The sequence below is a fragment of the Diadema antillarum genome, unplaced genomic scaffold (genome assembly GCF_040938485.1).
Source record: "Diadema antillarum isolate AM-2024a unplaced genomic scaffold, OU_Dant_1.0 seq00001041_RagTag, whole genome shotgun sequence".
Taxonomy (NCBI): Eukaryota; Metazoa; Echinodermata; class Echinoidea; order Diadematoida; family Diadematidae; genus Diadema; species Diadema antillarum.
The window spans coordinates 355,196-377,382 of record NW_027271872.1 but is presented as its reverse complement, the minus strand read 5'-3'; the positions used below and the strand labels follow the sequence as shown (position 1 = coordinate 377,382).

General features: G+C 39.0%; 1 protein-coding gene across 1 annotated transcript in view; it reads right to left on the bottom strand.

The window, feature by feature from the left end:
• LOC139742984 (MLX-interacting protein-like) overlaps positions 1–22,187 on the bottom strand; it is a 63,096-nt gene extending 40,909 nt beyond the window's left edge. Inside the window, exon 1 of the mRNA XM_071653490.1 lies at positions 21,784–22,187. Coding sequence (XP_071509591.1) covers positions 21,784–22,121 — 338 coding nt within the window. The 5' untranslated portion in view covers positions 22,122–22,187. The remainder of the gene's footprint in view (positions 1–21,783) is intronic.

Sequence of the window (22,187 nt, the reverse complement as noted above, 5' to 3'; positions counted from 1 at the left end):
TTGACTGTTGACTATCAATAACATGAGTCTAACCCCCCTTTCAGACGAGAGAGTTCTCGTATGGATATATGACGTATGGATATAGCACATTTTTGTGTGTCTGAATGCTCTTATATTGAAATGTTGCATCAATATACATCGTATATCAAAACGATGGTTTACGCATCATTTCAAATCATTATCCTATATCCATTATACGACGTATTTGTGTCTAAATGCTCTCATATCCATACGTCGTATGAGTAAGCGGGGCTTCTTCGCAGCGCGCACTGAGCTCACGTATTCCGCGGTGCGGACTTATAACGGGCGGCTGACAGATTGATTGTGACGTAATAATGATCTGGCGCAACTAGCGAACTACTGGATGAATCCAAGGCTGAGTATAAACACTACGTGTATGTGCAAAGCCTGCATAAATCATGTACTGCTCATGGAAGAGATTCACGTCTACTCAAGAAATATCGCTTGTGTGCTAGGTCTGAATGCTCCAATACGATTACCTATCATATAATGGGGTGCTGTGTCTGAATGCTCTCATATCGAAACGTCGTATATCCATACGTCGTATGAATATACGATAACTCTGTGTGTCTGAAAGCGCCACATATCACAGCTGTATCACCACCTCCACACGACCTGTCAGTCATCCATGCAACTCTCAAAACTAGTGAGAAAGCATACAGTCCCATCAAAACGTAAAAGTAATTGTCAAATTCTATGGCTTCTGCTCGACAAAAAGTTACGACGGTTACTTTCTACACATTGTCCAACACGAGGGAAGTCAAATCATTTGAAATAAATTGAAAGTTCTTTAGATTTTCATGTAGGGTTTGTTTGTGGGTTTTTGTTGTTTTGTTTTTTCGACGGAAATATGGAGTACAAGGCATTTGCGTCACATGATCATAACTACAGACAGCAATTTTGAGGAATTCACTTTATCTTGTGATGGATATCACTCTTCTTTTCATCTGAAATTCTCAGTTACTACCAATTGGAAAGGTTAAGTCTGACACGACCACTACTGTTTGTCGAGAAAAGAAAGTCGAAAAGCAATCTACTGCAGTATTTCTTATTATTATCTTTGTCAGCAAAATGCTGACTTCATTATAGAAAGGGATTGTCACTTCTCTATGCATATCTTTATGACACTAGTATTTTGCATACTGCCTCTCTAAAATGAGTATTCATCCCAATACATGCATATCACACACTACCCCACCATCATCTATCTTCAGACCTCTGCACTGTACATGTGCAATACCTTGCAAGCTAATGGATGCAAGATGTGTACTGGTAATAAACCTAATTAAAAGACAAGGGCAAGGACAAAAAATGAAATTCAAAGGCAACTTGAAATCCTTGCATTTAGACTGTTAACACGTAGCAGGACATACAGAAACACACACACACACACACACACACAATTTAGACTGTTAACACGTAGCAGGACATACAGAAACACACACACACACACACACACACACACACACACACACACACATACAGTATGTATACACAGCCTCGCTTTCCAGATATTGTGTTTACTGCCCTGATAACACAAAAACAATGCACAGCAGTCATCTCAATAAATAATACAACCAGCCAAATTTTCAACAGTTTCTGTAGCTTTTGGCACTTTTGTGTCATCCAATGAATTTCACCTTTTCATCCAATTCGTCCACATTTTAAAAACAAATGAAGGAACACCAGCCCTTTGCCTGAGAACCTCTCAATCCTCTCAATTGATCACATATCATATATAATTTATAAATAACATACTTTATATGTGTATGATATGCTGATACAGACGGCAAAAGCATAACAACAAAACAAGAAAGGGTGCTTCGGCAGTCCAGGGAGGTGTGAGAGAGACCTCACACCTCCCTGGGCAGTCGAAGACCAAATGGGCAGTGACCACTGGGCAGTGTCCACAGGGTGGAGTTCACAAGTCCAACTGGACAGCTATCAGTAGTGCGGTCTCTCACCTGGCCTTCTCCACCTGAACCAACAAAGTCAGATTCTTCTTCTTCCATCTCGCTTGTTCATCTTGTCTGCGAGTGACGCAGCGCACCCATTCTTTCACCACCATGTTTCACCATAGGAGCACGCTTTAACGATCAATCATATGATAATCATGAGTTCGGGATTCTCCACCTGCAGCAGGGCGAGGCAAAGTCGTCTTGCCAAGAAAAACATCTAAAGTACGTCGTACGCCAGCAACCGCAGAATTTCCAATGTCAAGCATCTCCGAGGAGATGAGAGCTCTCTGTCCCAGGACGAAAAAACTGCGCCTGGACAGGTCAACGATCTCTATCAACCCCACTACGGAAATCAAAGATATGCTTCAAATTGCCACTGGACACAAAAGTCCAATATTTGACATTTCCACCACCATTCATCTCTGTATTTGCTTGAAATACCGAGTTTTTATGGGTATACACATCCACTTGTTCCAATAGAAATACTTGGGAACATTCTCTAATCTTAACACAGAGTACAAACAATGCAGTTGGCTATTTTTGACCGTCTCCATGAACCACCCTCTCTCCATCAATATGTGGGACTGTTTAACATATCCTGGAGTCTTTCGGCCAGCAAACACAGAAATCTTTTCCTCACACCCCTCCAGGACAACAACAGAACAACATCTGGGCTGGACTCATTGAGGGCATCCTCTCTCAAGTAATGAGGCAAAATACTGATTTGCTCCTTTGCTCCCGTTCACTCACTGTGCATGTGAAGAACTCTACAACAATGATAGTCTACCATCACAGACCCTTGATTATGTCATCACAAAATACTCATAAGCCATGACTTGAAAATGCAATGCGAGAGGGCAAGCCATTCCTGTTAACTCCTTTCAAAGGGATAAAAGCCTCATGAGTGCAGTAATGAAGGCATTTTAGGAGAGATGTGGTGCGATTGAACGGGTATTTAACACCAACACCTAATGCTGGGTCTGTTTTTACAGACTAACCAGGTCCACACATGGGCTAGTCCACATTGTCTCACTCTATGGATATTCTGCATTATGCAATCTACACAGGCACGGCTTCGGGGAGCAGACACCACACTCGGTGAACGCACCGTGCATTTGACAGGCGTCCTCGAGCATGTGCCTCCCATGTGAGCGGGAGGAAAATCAGCGTGACCTGATCAGTTGTGATCGTGATGATAAAGAAATTGAGTAGGGGTGATGTTGGGGGGGGGGGGGTTGTGGGTGGAGTAAAGCCCATAAAAGATTTCTCACTTCATTCATTAGTAGTAAGGGTGCAAATAAACTTGTCTGAGTTTGAGGGAAGACAAAGCCACGCTTATCCTGATTTTCATGTTTTTCTCGTTACTAGGCACTTCAAGAAATATTTCTTCCACCTGCCCAAATGTGCAATCATAGGCATACGAGAGCACTGGCAGCAACAGTTTGTATCCCACAGTGGTGAGACACTTTATACTCATTTCATATTTCTCCAGAGGGGGTCTTAAAGCCAATGATTCCAACAAGATTCCTCTTAAGCATTTAAGTGCTCCAACTTAGTAGGCACATGAAATAAATCATAACACTCAATGTAAAATACAATTCAAATAGTCGGGAGTATAAATTGAATACAAGGTTTCATTATTTTGTGAAGCAACATTCGCACATGCCAGTATGTAAGCTTTACATTAGGCCCGTTCACAAGAACAAAGTGTTAAAGAATTACCGAAAAATGTACATGCATTCACATCACATTCATGTCAGGATCAGAGTAAATATCTTTGTGTGTTTTTAAGTTTGCAAATAGCAGCCGACTCATGACATTCCTAAAAATAATAACCTAACAAAGTAATTCAATGTACGGTGGACTCCCATTATAACGAAGTCCTCGGAACCGGCCATTTTCTTTCGTTACATAACGATTCTTTTTTTTTATAACTGAACAAATAAACAACAGAAATACATGAAGTGGATAATGTTGCGGCCTGAATTTTTACTTCGTTGTAACCGGAATTTAGCTATAACCGTGTTCGATATAACGGGAGTGCACTGTACTACAATTGTAAATATAGTTGTTGTTGTTGTGTTTTTTTTTGGGGGGGTACACATTTTTGTAGATCTATACTAAATATAGTGTTTTTTTCACTAAACCTAATATTTTCTTGGGCAGAGTTGGCTTTTGTCAAGGCCCTCTCGCTGTATGGTGAAGAGAGCCTACAAACAGTACATGTAGCCGAGTGGGGTTGCACGAGGGCCTTTTGAGATCTGCTTCGCATCCTTTTGTTAGCCCTTTGAACTGACTTTTGTTCCCTGACTGCGGGAGCAAAAGTCGACCAATCCGCATTTTTTGCCTGCCCGAGCCCGATGTGCATACGGTGAGTGCATGCCACATACCTCCACTGGTTGTCATTGATGAAGGCCGGACAACTCTGAGACGAAGGATGTGGGGAGCGTGCCATTCCATTTGTCCACCTGAACCCATAAAATGACTACCGTAAAGTTCCGTGGATAAGACGCACCCGTATATAAGACGCACCCCTAATTTCGGACCTAAAATTAAAAAAAAAAAAACACACGAAAATGTCCACGCAAATATTGCGTGTGTCATACATATTATTTCAGCTCAATATTTCCCTAGAATGCAGCATGTATTTGCTCTATTTTTCGTTTCCTTTTATATTTTCTTTTAACGGTATTCATCGGGTATCAACAAAATATGGAAGACGCAAAATGCGAGACTTGTCTCGGTACTCACTTGCTATTGTTTCGCCTTTCAATCGTGGTACATGTGTCATGCATATCGTACTCATGAGTATACAGTACGATCTTTGCTGTCATACATAGCAGAGGGTGTCTCGCATATTGACGCATGTCAGACTGGAAGGTTCATCACGAAAAATAAGAAAAACATCAGCAAGTGTAGCAGAGGGATCATACGGCAAGACGTACGGTGCGTACGGTAATTACACTCATGCACTGTTACCAGTAACATGTGTGTCTATTGTACCATGCTTGTATGCACAGTGCTAGCCTTTTGCAAAAGGCAGCTCGCTATAATTTCAGCACACGCACACAGAGAGCAATGGACTTGCACACACAGCGCGCAACGGGTTAGCGCGCTTCGATCCGATCGCTGTGTGCACGCGAGTCCATTGCAAAAGCCTCTCTGCAGCTGCTGCCTTTGCCAAAGGCTTGCTACTAGCTAGCTACAGCACAGTGTAGCTATGCTATCCTAGCTGGTCTCGCACTCGTGAAATGAAGAGCAAACGAACGACATGGATATGCGTGCATGCTTCACACATCGTTCATATTTACGGTGACATAGTGTCGATCCTACTCCGTATTTTACAGCTTTTGTCTATGGTCATATTGATACTAGTACATTGATAAGTTTTACAGTATCGGTAATTTAGTAATGATACCTGTATATCGCGTATTCCAGCTACTAGGTTGGCTGTTGGTAGCTTGGTAGACTGACATCGGTAGCATACAGCAGTGCTGTTACAGCTGTTGTCTATGGCCAGATTGATACATCGTTACTGCACAAGGCCGATGTAAGTGTATCTCGTATTTGCAGCTTTTGTGGGTGTCCAGATTGAAAGATCGCTCTTTTATCCGTAAGTTCTAGTGATTGCTTACCTTCCAAACGTTGATGGGCATACATGGCCCCAAGTTGGCCTTATAAAATTGGGTGTACATGACGGATTTTTTTCCTCGATTCGACTGTACCCGTGTATACGACGCACCCCCGATTTTCAACGTTTTCCGACGAAAAAATAGTGCGTCTTATACACGGAACTTTACGGTATTCAGTAGGGTACATGTGTCATGAATTATAAAACGTGTGCAGCAGATCTCAAAAGGCCATCACACTGTCACGCATGCCCGTTATAGCCATCACACAGCAAGAGGGCCTTGACAAAAGGCTAAGACAGAGTTGGACGTGTCATGCATACCAGGATGTAGTGGTACCCTTGTCAACCCAATTCAGCTTGTTGATGACATTATACCGTACTTCTTCAAAAATTTCCTTCAGCCTTTAATTATTAATTGGATGACATTATGAACAGTATATCAACAACCATAAAACAATGATATCTTACATTCAGATTTGACTGATTATCAAAATCATTTACCCTACAGTCTGTACGCGGTAGACAATAAGACCTTGCATTCACATATACCGACAGTGCTTAATTTGAAACATGATTGCAATGACGAATTGCTAAAACTGTGTTTCAAATTCAAAATTCTTGCGGTGCAAATGAAAACTGGAATCACAGAGAGTAATTAGAATTTCGAATCATGTTTCAAATGACAGTTCAGAGGCATTTTCAGAACACGTTTCGCCAGAATTAAGCAACGAAATAATCAAGTGAACGTAACTGAACTCTATGCGTGCTTTGGGGGCGGAGATTACGGTGACCTTCCAATCACTCCTGCAGAAAGAAGGCTCAAGAGTGACTGATGGGAACTTGAAGAGAAGCCAAACCTTCCCTCCTTGCTCTGAAATTCAAAACCACAGAATCCGTGAAGCCTCGTGTGAACGAACTATGATTCAAATCATAATTGCAATCGTGCTTGTAATTCAGTATTCAAATTAAGCACTCTCCTATGTAAAAGCAAGGTGAGATAGTACCCCTCACCATCAAAGCCTTACTAAATTGCCAAACATCATCATCCTGATGTTGGATTTTCTTGATATTGGCCCCTTTTTGTTTTTAATTTCCAGACTCTTAGTATTCCAATTCAAACATATCACATGCCTTTACTATATTTCCAATCAATACCTCCCCACAGAAAACCATAAATAAGCAATGAGATTTAGAGAAAACCAAAACACATTAGGCTAACTACAACAAAAGAAAAACAAAACATGCTTCATGACCACCAAAAGTTTTAACTTGGAAAAACATTACAGAAGTTTCTGAATAGATATTCAAAAGATAAAAAGCGTTGTTGAGATATTGAATGTTGTAGCAGACTCTTTCATTGCAAATCAAATTTCTTATTTTACAATTTTTCTTGGCTTCCATGCATTAAAAGATCATACATCATACTTCAAACACTAAAATATCTACTTCCAATACTTATATCACAACTTTATCAAGAAGCCAAATACATGATCGAATGAATTGACAGCAATTTCACACATTTTGGGGGAAAGTACTTGTACAATTGTAAATAAAGATACGCAAAGGGCATAGAGCACGATAAAAGCGCTCATTTCCACGACCCTGATTTCGACTCTCTCTAGGCAGCGAAATGTGCCACAGCGTCACATGGGCTTCACATGATCATCGTGCAAAAAGATGTTCTTCCAGTTTACATTCATCAGTAATAAATCAACTTTGCTAACAATGGGACTTTGGACTCCACCATGTTGCAAGGTGGAAATGGTGGGGAATGGAGGAGTATGGGGGGGGGGGGGGAAGGAATGAGGCGGGGTTCCTATATTTTGAAATATTTCACGTAACATGTGAGCAAACAACACAGAGGTGGGAACATCACTGCGAGTATTCTCCACCTTGCATTAAAAACAAAACACTGATGTTGGGCACATGTGTAAATGCCAAACTTGGGCGGAACTGATGCAGATGCAAACTGTACTGCTTGTCTCACCTTTTCTACAAAAAAAATTCTTCTCTTCATAAAATTTCAATGCCATGTCTCTAACTTGCTAAGAAAAGACATAATAGTACACTTATTTTCATTCCGAAATATATCCATACTGCATTAAATACTCCTTCAAATTCAAATGGCAATTAGAATATGAACAAGATATTCCTCTATAAATGCATCTTGAAAAGTGAGTACTGTAAAAGTGGAAATTTTCGCGCATTTCGCGCAACCAGAACCTAGCGCGAAAAAAAAAGCACGCAAATATTTTTGCTTTCCATATGTTCCTGTGCGTGATGTCACGATTCCGCGGAATTAAAAACACGCGAAACTCTTCTGACAAAGCCAAGCGCGAAAAATTAGTCGCGCGAAAATATCCACTTTACAGTAACTATTCTTTTCTCTCTCTTTTGCTGGGGGCTGGAAGAGGCAATCAGAGACAAAAGGAGGAGACATGAGGTTCCCATGAGATAGAACTGCGTACTTGTATGCTTACCAGTGATGCACGTTCCAATTTTTGTTGTATTACTACACATTTTAATGGGGTCGTACAGTTTTCGTTGAGACCTAATTTCAGGTTTCTAACATTTTTTTTGGCGAGATAATGAGAAACCTCTTATGAAATATGAAAGAGCATGTAATTCTATGAGGAATTCAATGTTTATTTGATGAAAATTGGTTTTGAAATGGCTGAGATATCCAACAAAGAGGGATTCCAATAAAGTGTGGGACCCACACTTTATAACGATTGCTTTGTTTTTCTTTGTTTTTGGATGTTTCAGTCATTCCAAACCCGATTTTCATCAAATAAACTTTCAATTCCTCTTAAAATGGTATGCTCTATACTATATCATATGTGTTTTCTTGGTATCTCGCAAAAAAGTTAAAAGCCCAATTCTCATCTCCACCAATACTGTACAATCCCTCTAAGTAGATGAGTGTGCAGTAAGTTTTGTTGTGTGTCTTATGTACCAGCAGTATGTGTTCAACAAATCCCTGCACACTAGTAAATGTACAGGACTGATAAATTTCCCCCCCCCCCCAAAAAAAAAAAAAAAAAAAAAATCATACAGCAAATGTTTCTGGTTTTACAGTAATTCCTAAATTACAAATACCACATGTGACGAATCTATTTAAAGATAATATAAAGTTTTGGTACCTCAAAAGTGTCCCTGAGTTCCCTTGTCTTAGTTTGCGTTTCAGGTTAAAGTACCTTTCATATAACTAACACTGTGAGACTTACTCGCCCCAAAGTGCTCTCATGTCTTAGTAATCATGCAATAATGGTTTTGTACAATACATGTATATATTGATTGTCGCGGTACCGCGTCGAGTCGAACTAACGGCTCGTTCAAATCTTTTAGAGCCCGCTCTGCTCTGGTACAAAACCATTATTGCATGATTACTAAGACATGAGAGCACTTTGGGGCGAGTAAGTCTCACAGTGTTAGTTATATGAAACTTTTTTAGGTACTTTAACCTGAAACACAAACTAAGACAAGGAAACTCAGGGAAACTTTTGAGGTACCAAAACTTTTATATTATCTTTAATTCAACTGTACATAGTGACAGACACACCTATTTAAGATGTCTGTTTGCATAGATATATCTGACCCTCACCAAAAATAGCCCTAGAAATAAAGAGGGGAAGGTGTGGCATATTTGTAATTAACAGCTGCCTCATTCTCACGGGTCAACACGAGCTAGAAATTTAATCCATGGCTCCTGCAAGAGGTCAAACGAGGACTGTACTCAGAACTGGTCTCTAGTTCCAGCACCACTATTTACATACATACGTCGCACGTCAGCACTGCTGTCATTCACACACATCACAAATGTTTTGGGACAGCTCTACAGAGCAAGTAGTTAGAAGCCTGTGTGTAGTCCTATAATGTGCATCTCAATTGACTAAAATAATTCCAATATTGAGGATGCTTTAATCTTAATATCAGGACAGCCCCCCCCCCCTAAAAAAAAAAAAATGGATTTAAACTTAGAAATGGATCAAGAAATTTGAAATGTGAAAGCTATATTAGAGAAGGGAGGAGAAGGAAGAAAATTTGACTTTCAAAAAAAAAAACACCAAAGAAACAAACAGAAAAAAAATTGTGGAAATTACAATATCCAAGTTGAATTGATCCACACATACCTTCAATTCATGATTTGGTTGGTGGGAAAATACTATGATGTAAACATACTATTCATAATTTCAGTTGTACATAAGGTCACAGTAACCACTAATAATCAGGGGTAATGGAGGGGTTTGGTAGGGGGTTGTTCACGTAAATGAATCTCTATAGTTTCCTATTCTATTATGCAGTATTGTGATCATACAATGTATATGGCTCTTGAAGATACCTACAATTATATTAAAGCAAAAAAAAAAGACCTCTGCATCAAAGTTGTCTATAAAGACAACCCATCTCTCACGACAAAATTTTGTGTTTCCCTTGAGTGGTCTTTGCAGACAGGGTTCTCTCCTTAGTCTGAAACCTCTCTTGCCTGCCGCCTTTATAGGGACTGTACAGTACTAGTTGAGGTGGGGATTCATGTTTTGAACATTCCTAAGTGAGATAATGAGAAACCTCTTATGAAATATGAAAGAGCATGCAATTTTAAGAAGGATTCAACGTTTATTTGATGAAAATCGGCTTTCAAATGGCTGAGATATCCAAAAAATTAGGATATCTTTGTTTCACCTTGTTTTTGGATATCTCAGCTATTTCAAAACCGATTTTCATCAAATAAACTTTTGATACCCCTCAGAATTGCAAGCTCTTTGACATCTCATAGAGTGGTTTCTGAATATCTCGCAAAAAGTTAAAAGCTAAATCCTCACCTCGACAAGAACTGTACACACCCTTTAAAGCTCCTGTCATCAATCGCCTAGACCACAACACTTCCTTTCAGATCACTTATCTCATTACTGACAATCGACTGACAGAATGCAAGGCAAATCACTGGGATGTGCTGCAGTCCAGGAATGGGATTAAGTCTTGAAAGGATTTTAATTAGCAGGGGAACCACCATTTAAGTACACTGAATTGGCCCACGGCACAGAAGAATTAACCAGACCACTTCATGCAGCAGACCGTGGGTATGATGCACATGTACACAAATCAATCTCAATCAATGTAAATCTATGTTGAGAATTGAACGTGATGAATATTGCAAATTGTCTGGCACAGTGATATGTGCAACAGATTCCACTAGTTCCTCCAGCTGACTAAAAGCAAGGTTCCATTCAATGCAATCCACAGAAATGTATGCTTCAGCTTTGAACCACAGATATAATTACAGGCATGTTGCCAGGCAGACGAGACAGTTTAATGAAAGAATAAAATAGGTATATACAAGAAAAACGTCACAAAAATTACAACAAAGACATGCATGCAATGTATATTTCCACACACACAGAACAATTACATTGAAAATCAAAACATCGTTGTAGGTCAGACAATATGAAATTGTCTGCGAAGAGCACACAACCTACTTAATTATTTTGCTTTGTTTGGGTTTTGAGTTTGTTTTTCTGTTGTTGTTTTTTCAGGCAGGGGTCATTAGCTTTGTTTGTTTTTGTTATTGTCATTGTTGTTGTCATTGTTGTTGTCACTGTTGGGTTTTTTCTTATACTCTGCCATGAGATGGTGTATTTAACTAGAGAATGCCACATAACTTCTGACAATGCAACCCCCCCCCCCAACATCACAAGACATCTAGACTATTGAAGGGATGGCAATCTTTTCATAGCACATTGTAAATTTCTTTATAATCGAAGGTAGCTTTATCATTATGGCATAAAGAATTACATTCCATGAGTCCTTTTCTACATACAAAGTTGTATCTCACCAACACAAGCAGAGATAGCCCCTGCAGCATTACTGAAAACATGAACATTCTCATCATCATCCCACACCCCTTTCACACGAAATTCATCAACTGGTTACCTTCTGGACAATTGCTGCTGCTATATAGGCAGAATTTGTGTCTCATTCACCGAGCACTGCATCACTCAATGCAATTTTCCGGCTGAAAGGCGATGGTGCTGAGCGAAAATCACTAATGCAAAAACACAAATGATATCAGCAAGCTCTGTGCATGTATTTCCTCACTGTAGAGAGGGCACTAGCGCATGCCTTGCCACTGGGCGGCATGAATAATTCATTTACTGGCTACTATTTCAGCGGTGTGATTCACCAGAAGACTCAGACCAGAATCTCCTTTTGAATTACCACCATTTCACAATCAGAATTTGCCCAGGGGGTGAGGAGGGACAAACTGTGCTTCAGTTAAGACAATATTTTCCTCTTTTTTTTACAAGAGTTCAATTTGGAAGCTAAATAATCAACAGAATGTTTCACACAGAACTAATTCAACTGGCTGTTCTGTATTACACTTTTTAACCTGTTCCATACTGAATTCTGAAATGCCAATAGACTTAATACGCAGGCCACCAGGTTCCCGTACAGAACAAGTTAAATGCCCAGTCTGAAAATGGGCGTAACAACTGACCAAGATCCTTCATCTAGCAAAGACATCAAACCATGAAGTTGCACAAAAAATATGTGCTTAAGAAGAATATTGAAAAGAAAAAACACAAAAATAAAAGCATACGATATAGCATTGCACCATTGTATCACCTTTAGCCTTTATGGCACAAGACAGTCCTGAGCACGTAAAAATCATATTACAAAGCATACGTATAATAGAATGCCTGGGACTAAGCATGTCTGCTGGGTGTCCTACAATGTTTTGGCAGCTGTCTCTTATCTATCAATCCCCTTTCCTGACAACTTAAAGTGGTGGCTATGTTTGGCATAGGGGCACAGGGGTTGAATACTGTATGTGCCGAATATTTCGCGAGGTTTTTATTTTCGCGAATTTCGAAAGTCACATGCTATTGACGAATATAAAGACAAGCAAAAATATTGACTTTGATCCCGATATGAATGTGAGGTGCAGGTATACATCTATTTCTCCGTTCAGTACCGTACTCCACAATCGCAAATTTAACCACCCGCAAATTTGCCGGACAGTCCCGATTCTCAAAAATCTAGACTCGCCAAATATATGTCGTATACAGTAATTTACCACACTGAAATTATATAACTTCTCATACAAAAGACTCATTTATACATTCTCAAAATAAAGAGGTTTTAAAATATCCATTTTGCAAAACATGATGCAAAAATCAACTCTAGTGCGTACACAATAAGATTCACTCATCATCTGTAATCAGTATCGCTAGGCAAAATATTGATGAATCATGGGTTTTTGTTTTACACCTGTGCGATTATGCCTTGAGCACAAATTGCAAGTAAAGGGAATGCAGATTAAAAGTTGATTTGATTAATCCCATGATCACCATCAGGGACACCAATCCTATAAACAGCATTTGCAAAATTCTGAGGGCTGAAAATGCATATTCTTAAAGAAAAACTGTTATTTTTCATTTTTCCTGCGATGATCATGTGTAATACAATAAGGAAATAACAACATTTTCCATTAAAAAAACCACACACACACTACAAAATACTGCAAAAAGTAACAGATGGCATAACCCTCTGCACCACCACTTAGCCAAGGGCGAGGATGCCCAAGGTCATGCTCCAATCAAAGTTGATGCGTGAGTAGTTCAACGATTTAAATGCTTAATTTCCATCTCAGTGAGTTTGTTTGGTGATGTGTAAACTGTGGTGAATAAAAGTGATTTTTTGCAAAAACCACAAATTGATCATTCTTTAACATGTGGATGGACCTGCTAGAGAGGAAAGGGATAAAATTCACAATGAATGGGTCTGCCTTCACCGGGCCTCGCTTCTTTGTTCTCAACCTCTTCTCTCCAGGCCTGTTCACACGGACACCCTAAATTCAAAATTTTACAATTTAATTTTTTTTTTGTAACATGATATGAAAACCTTTAATTCTTGTGTGGGACATGGCAAAAAATTGTAAAAAAACACACACACAAAAAAAACACTACGGTGATCTGCATTCTGATGCAAACATTGGTCTATCTTGACCTTTTCTGGAAACCTTCACAATAATTTGCCTGTCAAGTTTTCTAATCCCATGATGTACAATGTATTACTTGCCACACATTGTTTTAATAGGCATCTATGAACAAGTGGGAGATTAAAGGGATAGAACAGTATTGGTGGAGATGAGAATTGGGCTTTTAACTTTTTGCAAGATACCAAGAAGACACTTATGAAATAGTACACAGTATACCATTTTAAGAGGAATCCAAAGTTTATTTGATGAAAATCGGCTTTAGAATTACTGAAACATGCAAAAACAAAGTAAAACAAAGCGATAATAAAATGTGAGTCCCACACTTTATTAGAATTGCTCCGTTTTGGATATCTCAGCCATTTCAAAACCAATTTTCATTAAATAAATGTTGAATTCCTCATGGAATTACATGCTCTTTCATATTTCATAAGAGATTTCTCATTATCGCATCAAAAAAAATGTTAGAAACCTGAAATTAGGTCTCAACAAAAACTATACGATCCCTTTAACAAGCTTCACAGGGGAACAAACCACAAGGTGTCACTTCCATCTTTCATCCAGTTCCCAGAATGTGTGTGAAATGGGCCACTAAACCACTGCACTTAAGTATCTCTCCCCCCCCCCCCCCATTCCTTGGCTTGATTGATTGTAGATTTTAATAAACTCAAATATAATCAATATAACAACATGAATTATTAAAGATCTGACATTTTTCACTTCACGCAGCTGGATGATACAATAAATATTGGATGAGAGTCATCAGAAATTTAGCATCTATGGCTCCAAGTCCATTTCACGATATGCGCACATGATCAAGCTCAATTAAATTTCAGGCGTTACCTCTCTGAAAGAAATGCCACTATCAGTATATCACGTTTGGTAGTAACAGGAGAAACATGTTTTATTAGGCTGCTGCCCACGATAGACACAACACGATTCTCCTACTAGTATTGTTTTCTTAACCCTAATTGGGTAGGTAAATTTGTACCACAACTATCTTCATACCAAGTATCCAAATATCTTAGGAGGGAAATCTTAAGCCCTTTTTACACTTGTGTTTCTTAACCCCGGACTTTCTCTGACCCAGGACTATCGTTAGTCCCGTACCAATTTTTTCAGCTTTTTACACTGGCCAATTAGTCCCGTACTATCTCTTGTCTGGGGCTAAGGAGAAAACTGACCTTTTTACACTCGTATTTCTTAGCCCCGGACTTTCCAACCACATGAATATTCATGATTACGCTGTGCACTGTACACGTACACGCACGCACCGGCAGCACTTGATGACCTCATTTCTGATTAGTCAGTGGGGGGTCGGACTTCGTCTCTGTCGCTTAGCCCCAGATTATTTTTTCGTTCTGTTTACACTCACTTGCTTGGCACCGCAATTGCGGTGCTAACCCTGCTATTTTGCAGGGCCAGATAGTACGGTACGGTATGGTACGGTAAGCCCCCCCTTAGCCCTACCGTTGGTACGGGACTAAGCAAAAATTTACAAGTGTAAAAAGCCCTTTATAGAGACAACAGAAACAAAACAAAACAAAAAATACTGTTGTGTCATTTGACTCATAACTTGTGTCCAACACACTTCAATCTGTTTTGCATTGGCGAAGAATATCATTACAACTTCATACTTTTCCTTCGTGTTATTTTTTTTTTTTCAAAAGTATTGGATTACACTTACAGTTCCAGGCATTTTGTTAGAAATCTCTTGCCAAGAATCCACAGAGAAGTTGAATCAATTCATGGAATTCTACTCATTGTAATATCATGGACAGAAGGCATTTATTGTATATGCCATATATTTAGCGACTCTTATTTTTTCGCGAATCGGGACTTCCTGACGATTTTGCCTGTGGTCAATTTCGCGATCGTGGAGTAGAGTAATGAATGAAGAAATGTATATGTACACGTCACATTGATGGAGGAATTAAAGTCAATATTTTGTGTGTCTTTAAATTCGCGAATAGCACCTGTCTTACAAAATTCACAAAAATAAAAACCTTGTGAAATATTCAGCATATACAGTAACCATTGAGAAATCTCTTTTACATGAAATACGTGTACATTGGCTGTGTTAGTAGTGTTTCAGCATATCAATATGCTAAACTACACGCATGATTTGCATTATGCATATATTTGTGTCATGTTTTGCATAACCTAGAATATAATGAATAGAAAAGAAAAGTGTAATATCAAATCACAATCAAAAGTAAAGAACTGAACTAGAGCTAGAATAAATGACCTCCTTATTATGTACATAAATGGTTAACAAGAAAGACCAAGCCATTGGAATTCATTTTTTCTGGCACTGTGACCATGATTTAATGAATGGCATGGTACTTCCATTGCATCACAGGGAATAATTTTCCAACTCAAATTTGATTAGCACTTTCAGCTGATGAACAATATTTCACACGGTATCCTGTACATTTCTATGGAAGAAAACTGCTACACAAAAGATAGTTTGTGTAGCAGTGGTGTAAAAGTGCATAGCAAATTGCAATGCGATACCAGGAAAATTATTCCCTGCATCAATAGCTCAGTTATTTATCCATTTCTGTGTCAATCTAGTCTTGAAGAACGATCAGATAAAGAGGTTATAAGAAGAAATTTGAGTTCTCTTAAAAGAATGACTACCATTTGAAATAAAAGTCAATGACATACACGTAGGCCTATGGTATGAAGAACATGTTTCCAACACCTCAACTTCTGGATTAGAGTAAATTAGTTCATATGGTCATCACAGAGAGCTATCCATAATTTTCAAGCATCTTCCCATTTAACTTATCAACATTAACTTCTTTTTGTATTGATCATATCTGTAATTATCAAGACATCCTTTTCATACAAAATTGAAACCTAGTAGACTGATATAGGGCATACCATGTGGTATCAGCAAAACAGTGTACTGACATTACTTAAAGGTTCGCATGAAATTTAGTCCACAGAGCAAGCACTTGCATGCACAACATGCATACCATATCATACAGCATATGAGTTTTAATTTTGATATTGGGAGGGAAGATCAAACATAATGTAAATACGGACAAACATGTAAGACACTCTGAGCAAAATTGATATAGTCAGGTTTATTACATTCAGGATTGTTTGTCTGTTTGCTGGCTTTGCTTCAAACTTGGTTACTGCTGTGCCTTCTTGATTGCTGCACCATTGTTTATTCCCCTGCCTTCAGCCAATGAAGCGGGGGGGGGGGGGGGGGGGGAGGGGGGATGTGTTACCTTTACAAAATACTCTGGTCTAGCCAACAGGGCTAGCAGTAGGATTAGATTTTTACCAATGGCTTTGAATCAACCCTGCTCTGAATATAATTAACCCATTGAGGACGAGTCCTATGTATGCTCAGGCAAGTGTCTATGGGAAATGCCTGTGGACAGCATAATCAGCCCATCCTCAATGGGTTAAACACCCAGTTGACAATCACCTTCATCCCACGGCTGAAGGATTCATCATAGTCCCAGTATAATTCCCCACATTCAATCCTTCCTGGGAGGTTGACAAACAATAGGAAGCAACACTATAAGCCTTTAAACTTTACTCCCTTTGACTAGTGACACAAAGGGCATTTTCACTCCACCAAAGGTTCACCCTGATCTTTGTGCTACCAGCAGCCAACAATGGAAGCCTGGGCCATGGTGAACTTGGGTCACAGGTAGGGGGTCAACGGAGCGTAGCCAAGCTCATTACTGGGAAGCATTCCTTGATGCAGACATGCTTTCATGGACATGGTGCATTCATACTGGTTGTAATTGTCCTGTGGTTTCCGGGTTTCTTGCTCACAAACACAAACTCCATTCTTGTTCATACATTTTCATTATCGGTTGCCTATAGTATCACACAGCTTGTATATTCAACATTTAATACACATGCTAGAACTGGAAGGAAATGGTCAGTGTCTTCAGACATGCGAGACTGTATGATTCATTCACTTCCCTTCATCATTACACAATGCATGTTTGTAATCTGCAAAATGACAGGATGTATTGTACACAGGATTTTGCAGTATCTTCATTATTCACAAAATTTTGCATGTCAACTACAATGTACCTAATACCTGGTACCAATATTTGTGAAAACACCAAGCTGTGTAAATATTGCCTTCTATATTAAAAAGAAAAAAAATGTGTCGTTTATCATCTTCAGTTCAGAGTGGAATATTTTGATTTCTTATTCCGTAAATGAAGGTCTTCATCACAATTCTCAATGGCCAAATATTAATTCAATAGATAAAGTTTAAAAACAAATTTCTTGAGTCATTTGAATTCCCAAACTATGCAAATGATAAATATGGATTATAAGCATGATATACATTGTAAAAACACACTACACAGAAACTTGAAAGTCATAAATGTCACTAGACAGGCAAAAGAATTCAAATATATCTGCAGTTGCTTTCGACACTGTCAAAATCAAAAATATTTAACAACTGCTGAAACACTACTATCACTTCTGCTCCTATTGTACCTGTGCCATTTCGTCAACTAAACCCTTTAAGGACAAGTTCATCCTCATAGACTCGTTGGTTCTGTCAATGCAGCAATATTAGTAGAACTCATCAGTGAGAGTTTGAGCAAAATCGGACAATCCGTTCAAAAGTTATGAATTTTTTAAGCTTCTGCTCAGTCACGACTGGATGAAAAGACACTATAGCTTGTGATGTCACATGAGTACAACAATATAAAGAAGGAATAAAGAAAATTCAACATATTTTCATTTTTCTCGCATTTAACAAAAGAACACTCGACTTCTCTCTTTCAGAAGGCAGGAGGAATAATATTACCCTTAACATACGTCAGTAGCAAGTCGAAGAAATGTGCACTTTATTCAAAAAGTTAAAAGTTTTGTGAAATTCTCTTTTTATGTTTCTTATGTAGTTGTACGCATGTGACATCATACACTGTAGTAGTCTTCTCTTCCAGCAGTGACTGCGCAGATACTCAAAATGTTCGTAACTATCGAATGGATTGTCCAGTTTTCCTCAAACTTTCACTGATGTGTTCTACTAATATTGCTGCATTCTCTCAATCCTTATGTATATGAAGGTGGACTTGTCCTTTAAAGCACTACTGATACTATCATTGATGAACTGTACCATTACTTCTCCTGCTTCTGCTACAGCTACTGGTACCATTGCAAGCATGACTTGTTTCACAAAACCAGTGAACTTTGAAACTCTCAGCAACATCACGTAAAAGGGCAATCACCTTGGGAAATGTTTATTGGCAGCCTGATTAAATTCTTCAATGTAAATGCTGCACAATATTTCTAAACAGCATAATATACCAACCCCCACCCCCACCCCACCGAGTAATCAGGAGTACAATGTACTTTCCATTGTTCAGCTATGGTACATGCAAAATAGAACTGATCTGTAGTGTTTATAAATGTAAACACTTCATATGAATACATGCCATAAATATTAAATGCTGAATTGATAAATGCCACAAAACACACAGTGACATTTCAAATGAACTATGATCACACCCCAGAATAAAACAATACCCTCATAACCAAACAACAGACAGATAGAGGGTGCTGATGTACACATATGCTGACTGATAAATGTTTCATTTGTCACTATCAATCGATATTTGTCAATATGTCAATTTGTCATTATTAGAGTGGTGTAAGATTAAAGGACAAATTCACCCTCATTGTACATGTGAATTGAGAGGATGCAGCAATATTGATAGAACTCATGCATGAAAGTTTGAGAAAAATTAGACAATCCCTTAAAAAGTTATAAAATCTGGCGGTTTCAGTGCTGCCATCACTGGATGAGAAGACTACTACAGTTTGTGACATCACATGTGTAGAACGATATAAAGAAAATATAAAGAAAATTCAACTCAATTTCTCACAGGATAAAAGAGCACTTGACTTGCCTCTTACAGAAGGCACAACCCTTCGTACATCAGTGACAAGTGAAGGGAATGTGTACTTTTTTTTTTTAATGAAATTTTGTGAAATTCTTTTTTCCTTACACTGTTCTATGCATGTGACATCATAAACTGTAGTAGTCTTCTCATCCAGCAGTGATTGCACAGAAACTTTGCGCACTCAATTCTCATTGTCTTTGCTTTTACAAAATGGATTTGAAATCAACAGCAAAGTTTCAATCGATTGAGGAACTTCTGATTGACTGGGATTAATCACAATGCTACGATGTGATGGAGTCTTGGTACTCGGACTTCTCACACTGTGCACTGCATGTACAAATAAATGCACACATGTGCAAAAAAAAAAAATGGGAGGAAAAGACGATAAGAATGAATTTGAAACCATTTAAAGAAAATAGAGCTGTTTAGAATATGTATTTAAAGAAAAAAATAGGTTACCGGTATTTCATCGTGATTAGAGTGTAAATGATTGTACACTTATTGCATTGTGCGTCGATGTGTGGGCTGTATTAACTGGCCGCTCTCACATGCATGTGGCTTGATGGTAAAGACACACATGTGTGCCACAGTGGGCAGCGAGCAAAGATTGATCTAATGAAAGAACCATAAACTTTAGAATTAATATCTGACTGACTCCTTTTAAAATAGCTTTAATATTTCCAACCCCTTACATAAATTTGACCCAATTTTATTTGGTTATCATGAAGCATTGATATAATTTCCAATAACTTAAATTTGAACCAAATCAGTTATCGGGAGGTATTGATAAAAATTATGATAACCTATCATCATCCCATGCTTCCCCAAAATCGACTTGGTCAAATTTACACAAGTGATTGGAACAGGGTATGCCCATGGATGATATCGGATTATCATCATCATGTATTTCCTGTGAATTTACTGCAATCTTATTTAGTAACAGGGGTGCCAACTCTCACGCATTGAGCGTGAGACTCACGCATTTTGGTCCTTTCTCACTCCAAAACTTTATTTCATTTGCATGCATTTCTATTGATCTCACTCATTTTGACTCCCAAATTATAGCATTGGCCTATATGGGAGTCTCACTCTCAACTAGAGTAACTGCGTCAGTAAGCGGCCGTGCAGCCGTTCGCGGCAGGTACAACATACAGGGTAATATACCGCTAAACACAGCACTGCACTGTTACATGCACACTACACATATACTAACACACTAGCAATCAACAAAAACCAACCGATAAAATGGGCACAATCTCTGACGAAAGTGAAATTTTCTCACCGAAATGACAACATATCGCATCCAAAATGAAATTTTCGGTACTTCTTAACATAACAGTTAAGAAACAATGGTCCAAGAAACTGGATTTTATGTCGTTTTCTCGATGTTCATGGATTTTGAAAACACATCCTCACGTAAAATAGAACTTTCGCGAGCCGATTTGGGCCGCCATTTTTTTTGGAAGGTGGATGTTACCGTCGAAAAATAACGGGAAAAACACGAGAAAGACATCAACAACACTGCCAGAATTGCGATCTTGTTTGCGGCCAATGCATGTGCGCACGCTATTTTCACGTGCTTTCGCAATGGGAATTGGCGCTTATGCAATGTTTGCGAGACATGTGAAGGCGTTTCAGCTAAAGATCGCGGAGCACGCACGTATTGCATAGAGATTGTACATCGTGCCGCAAGCAGAAATACTACGTCGCATATCGCCCTTATCGGCGAAAATTGTGCCGGGTTTTGCCCTGGTAAATCATGAAAACTGCGTTGGTCAATGGTTAATTTCTTTTACGAAAACAATTGCGTTAATGAATAATCTTGTCTATGATATATGAAATGGTTGAAAATAATTTGCCTGATTTGTTTACAAGTTGGAAAAACCCTTAACAATGCTTAAACTGCCGCAAACGGGATATTTTACTCTAGTTCCCAGTGTTGGCAGCCCTGTAGTAAGATATCAAACATTTAAAATAGTTCTACATGGATACAGAAGTACATATGCGCCCAACTTTTCAGGTTGCCTGCAGAACCTACGGTATAAGACAGCTAGCAGTTACATTCATTCAATGCAGGAATCAGCTGAGCTGAGCTGCTGTGCAGCTGTGAGTGAAGACAAAATAATTTCTCCATCCTTCACTATCGATTACACATATTTACACAACATCGATCATTACAGTGCGTTAAACTTCAGTATCTACATGTGCAACGAACATCATTTACACAGCCACACATATCACAGATAGCATATCAATTGACTTCCGCTAACTTACAACTGCTGACCGAGCTGCAATGACATCGAATCGAAGAGGTCAATGATGGATTCCTGGCTGTTCGATCTCGAGGGTAGGAGGGATCCCGGCGTGGAACCACATCTCGATCCGGGCAGAGAGCTGGGGGCAGAACGGGGAGAGTCGCGAAAACTGCTGGCTGAGAACTCGCTGAAACTGCCACTACTCGATTGTCGCGAGTTCTTGCCGGGGCTGTGTACATCCGAAGAGCCGGCAAAATTAGGGGCGTTTTCTGTCCTACTTGGCGACTTTTTCCAGCTATTCTCGACCTGATCCATTTTGGTCATCTTGTCGATCAGATCACCATCACGCTTCGTCATAATGGTGAAATTTTGCTGAAAAATTTCACGAAAATGTGCGAGTGCACATGTGGAGGAGTTTTTCTA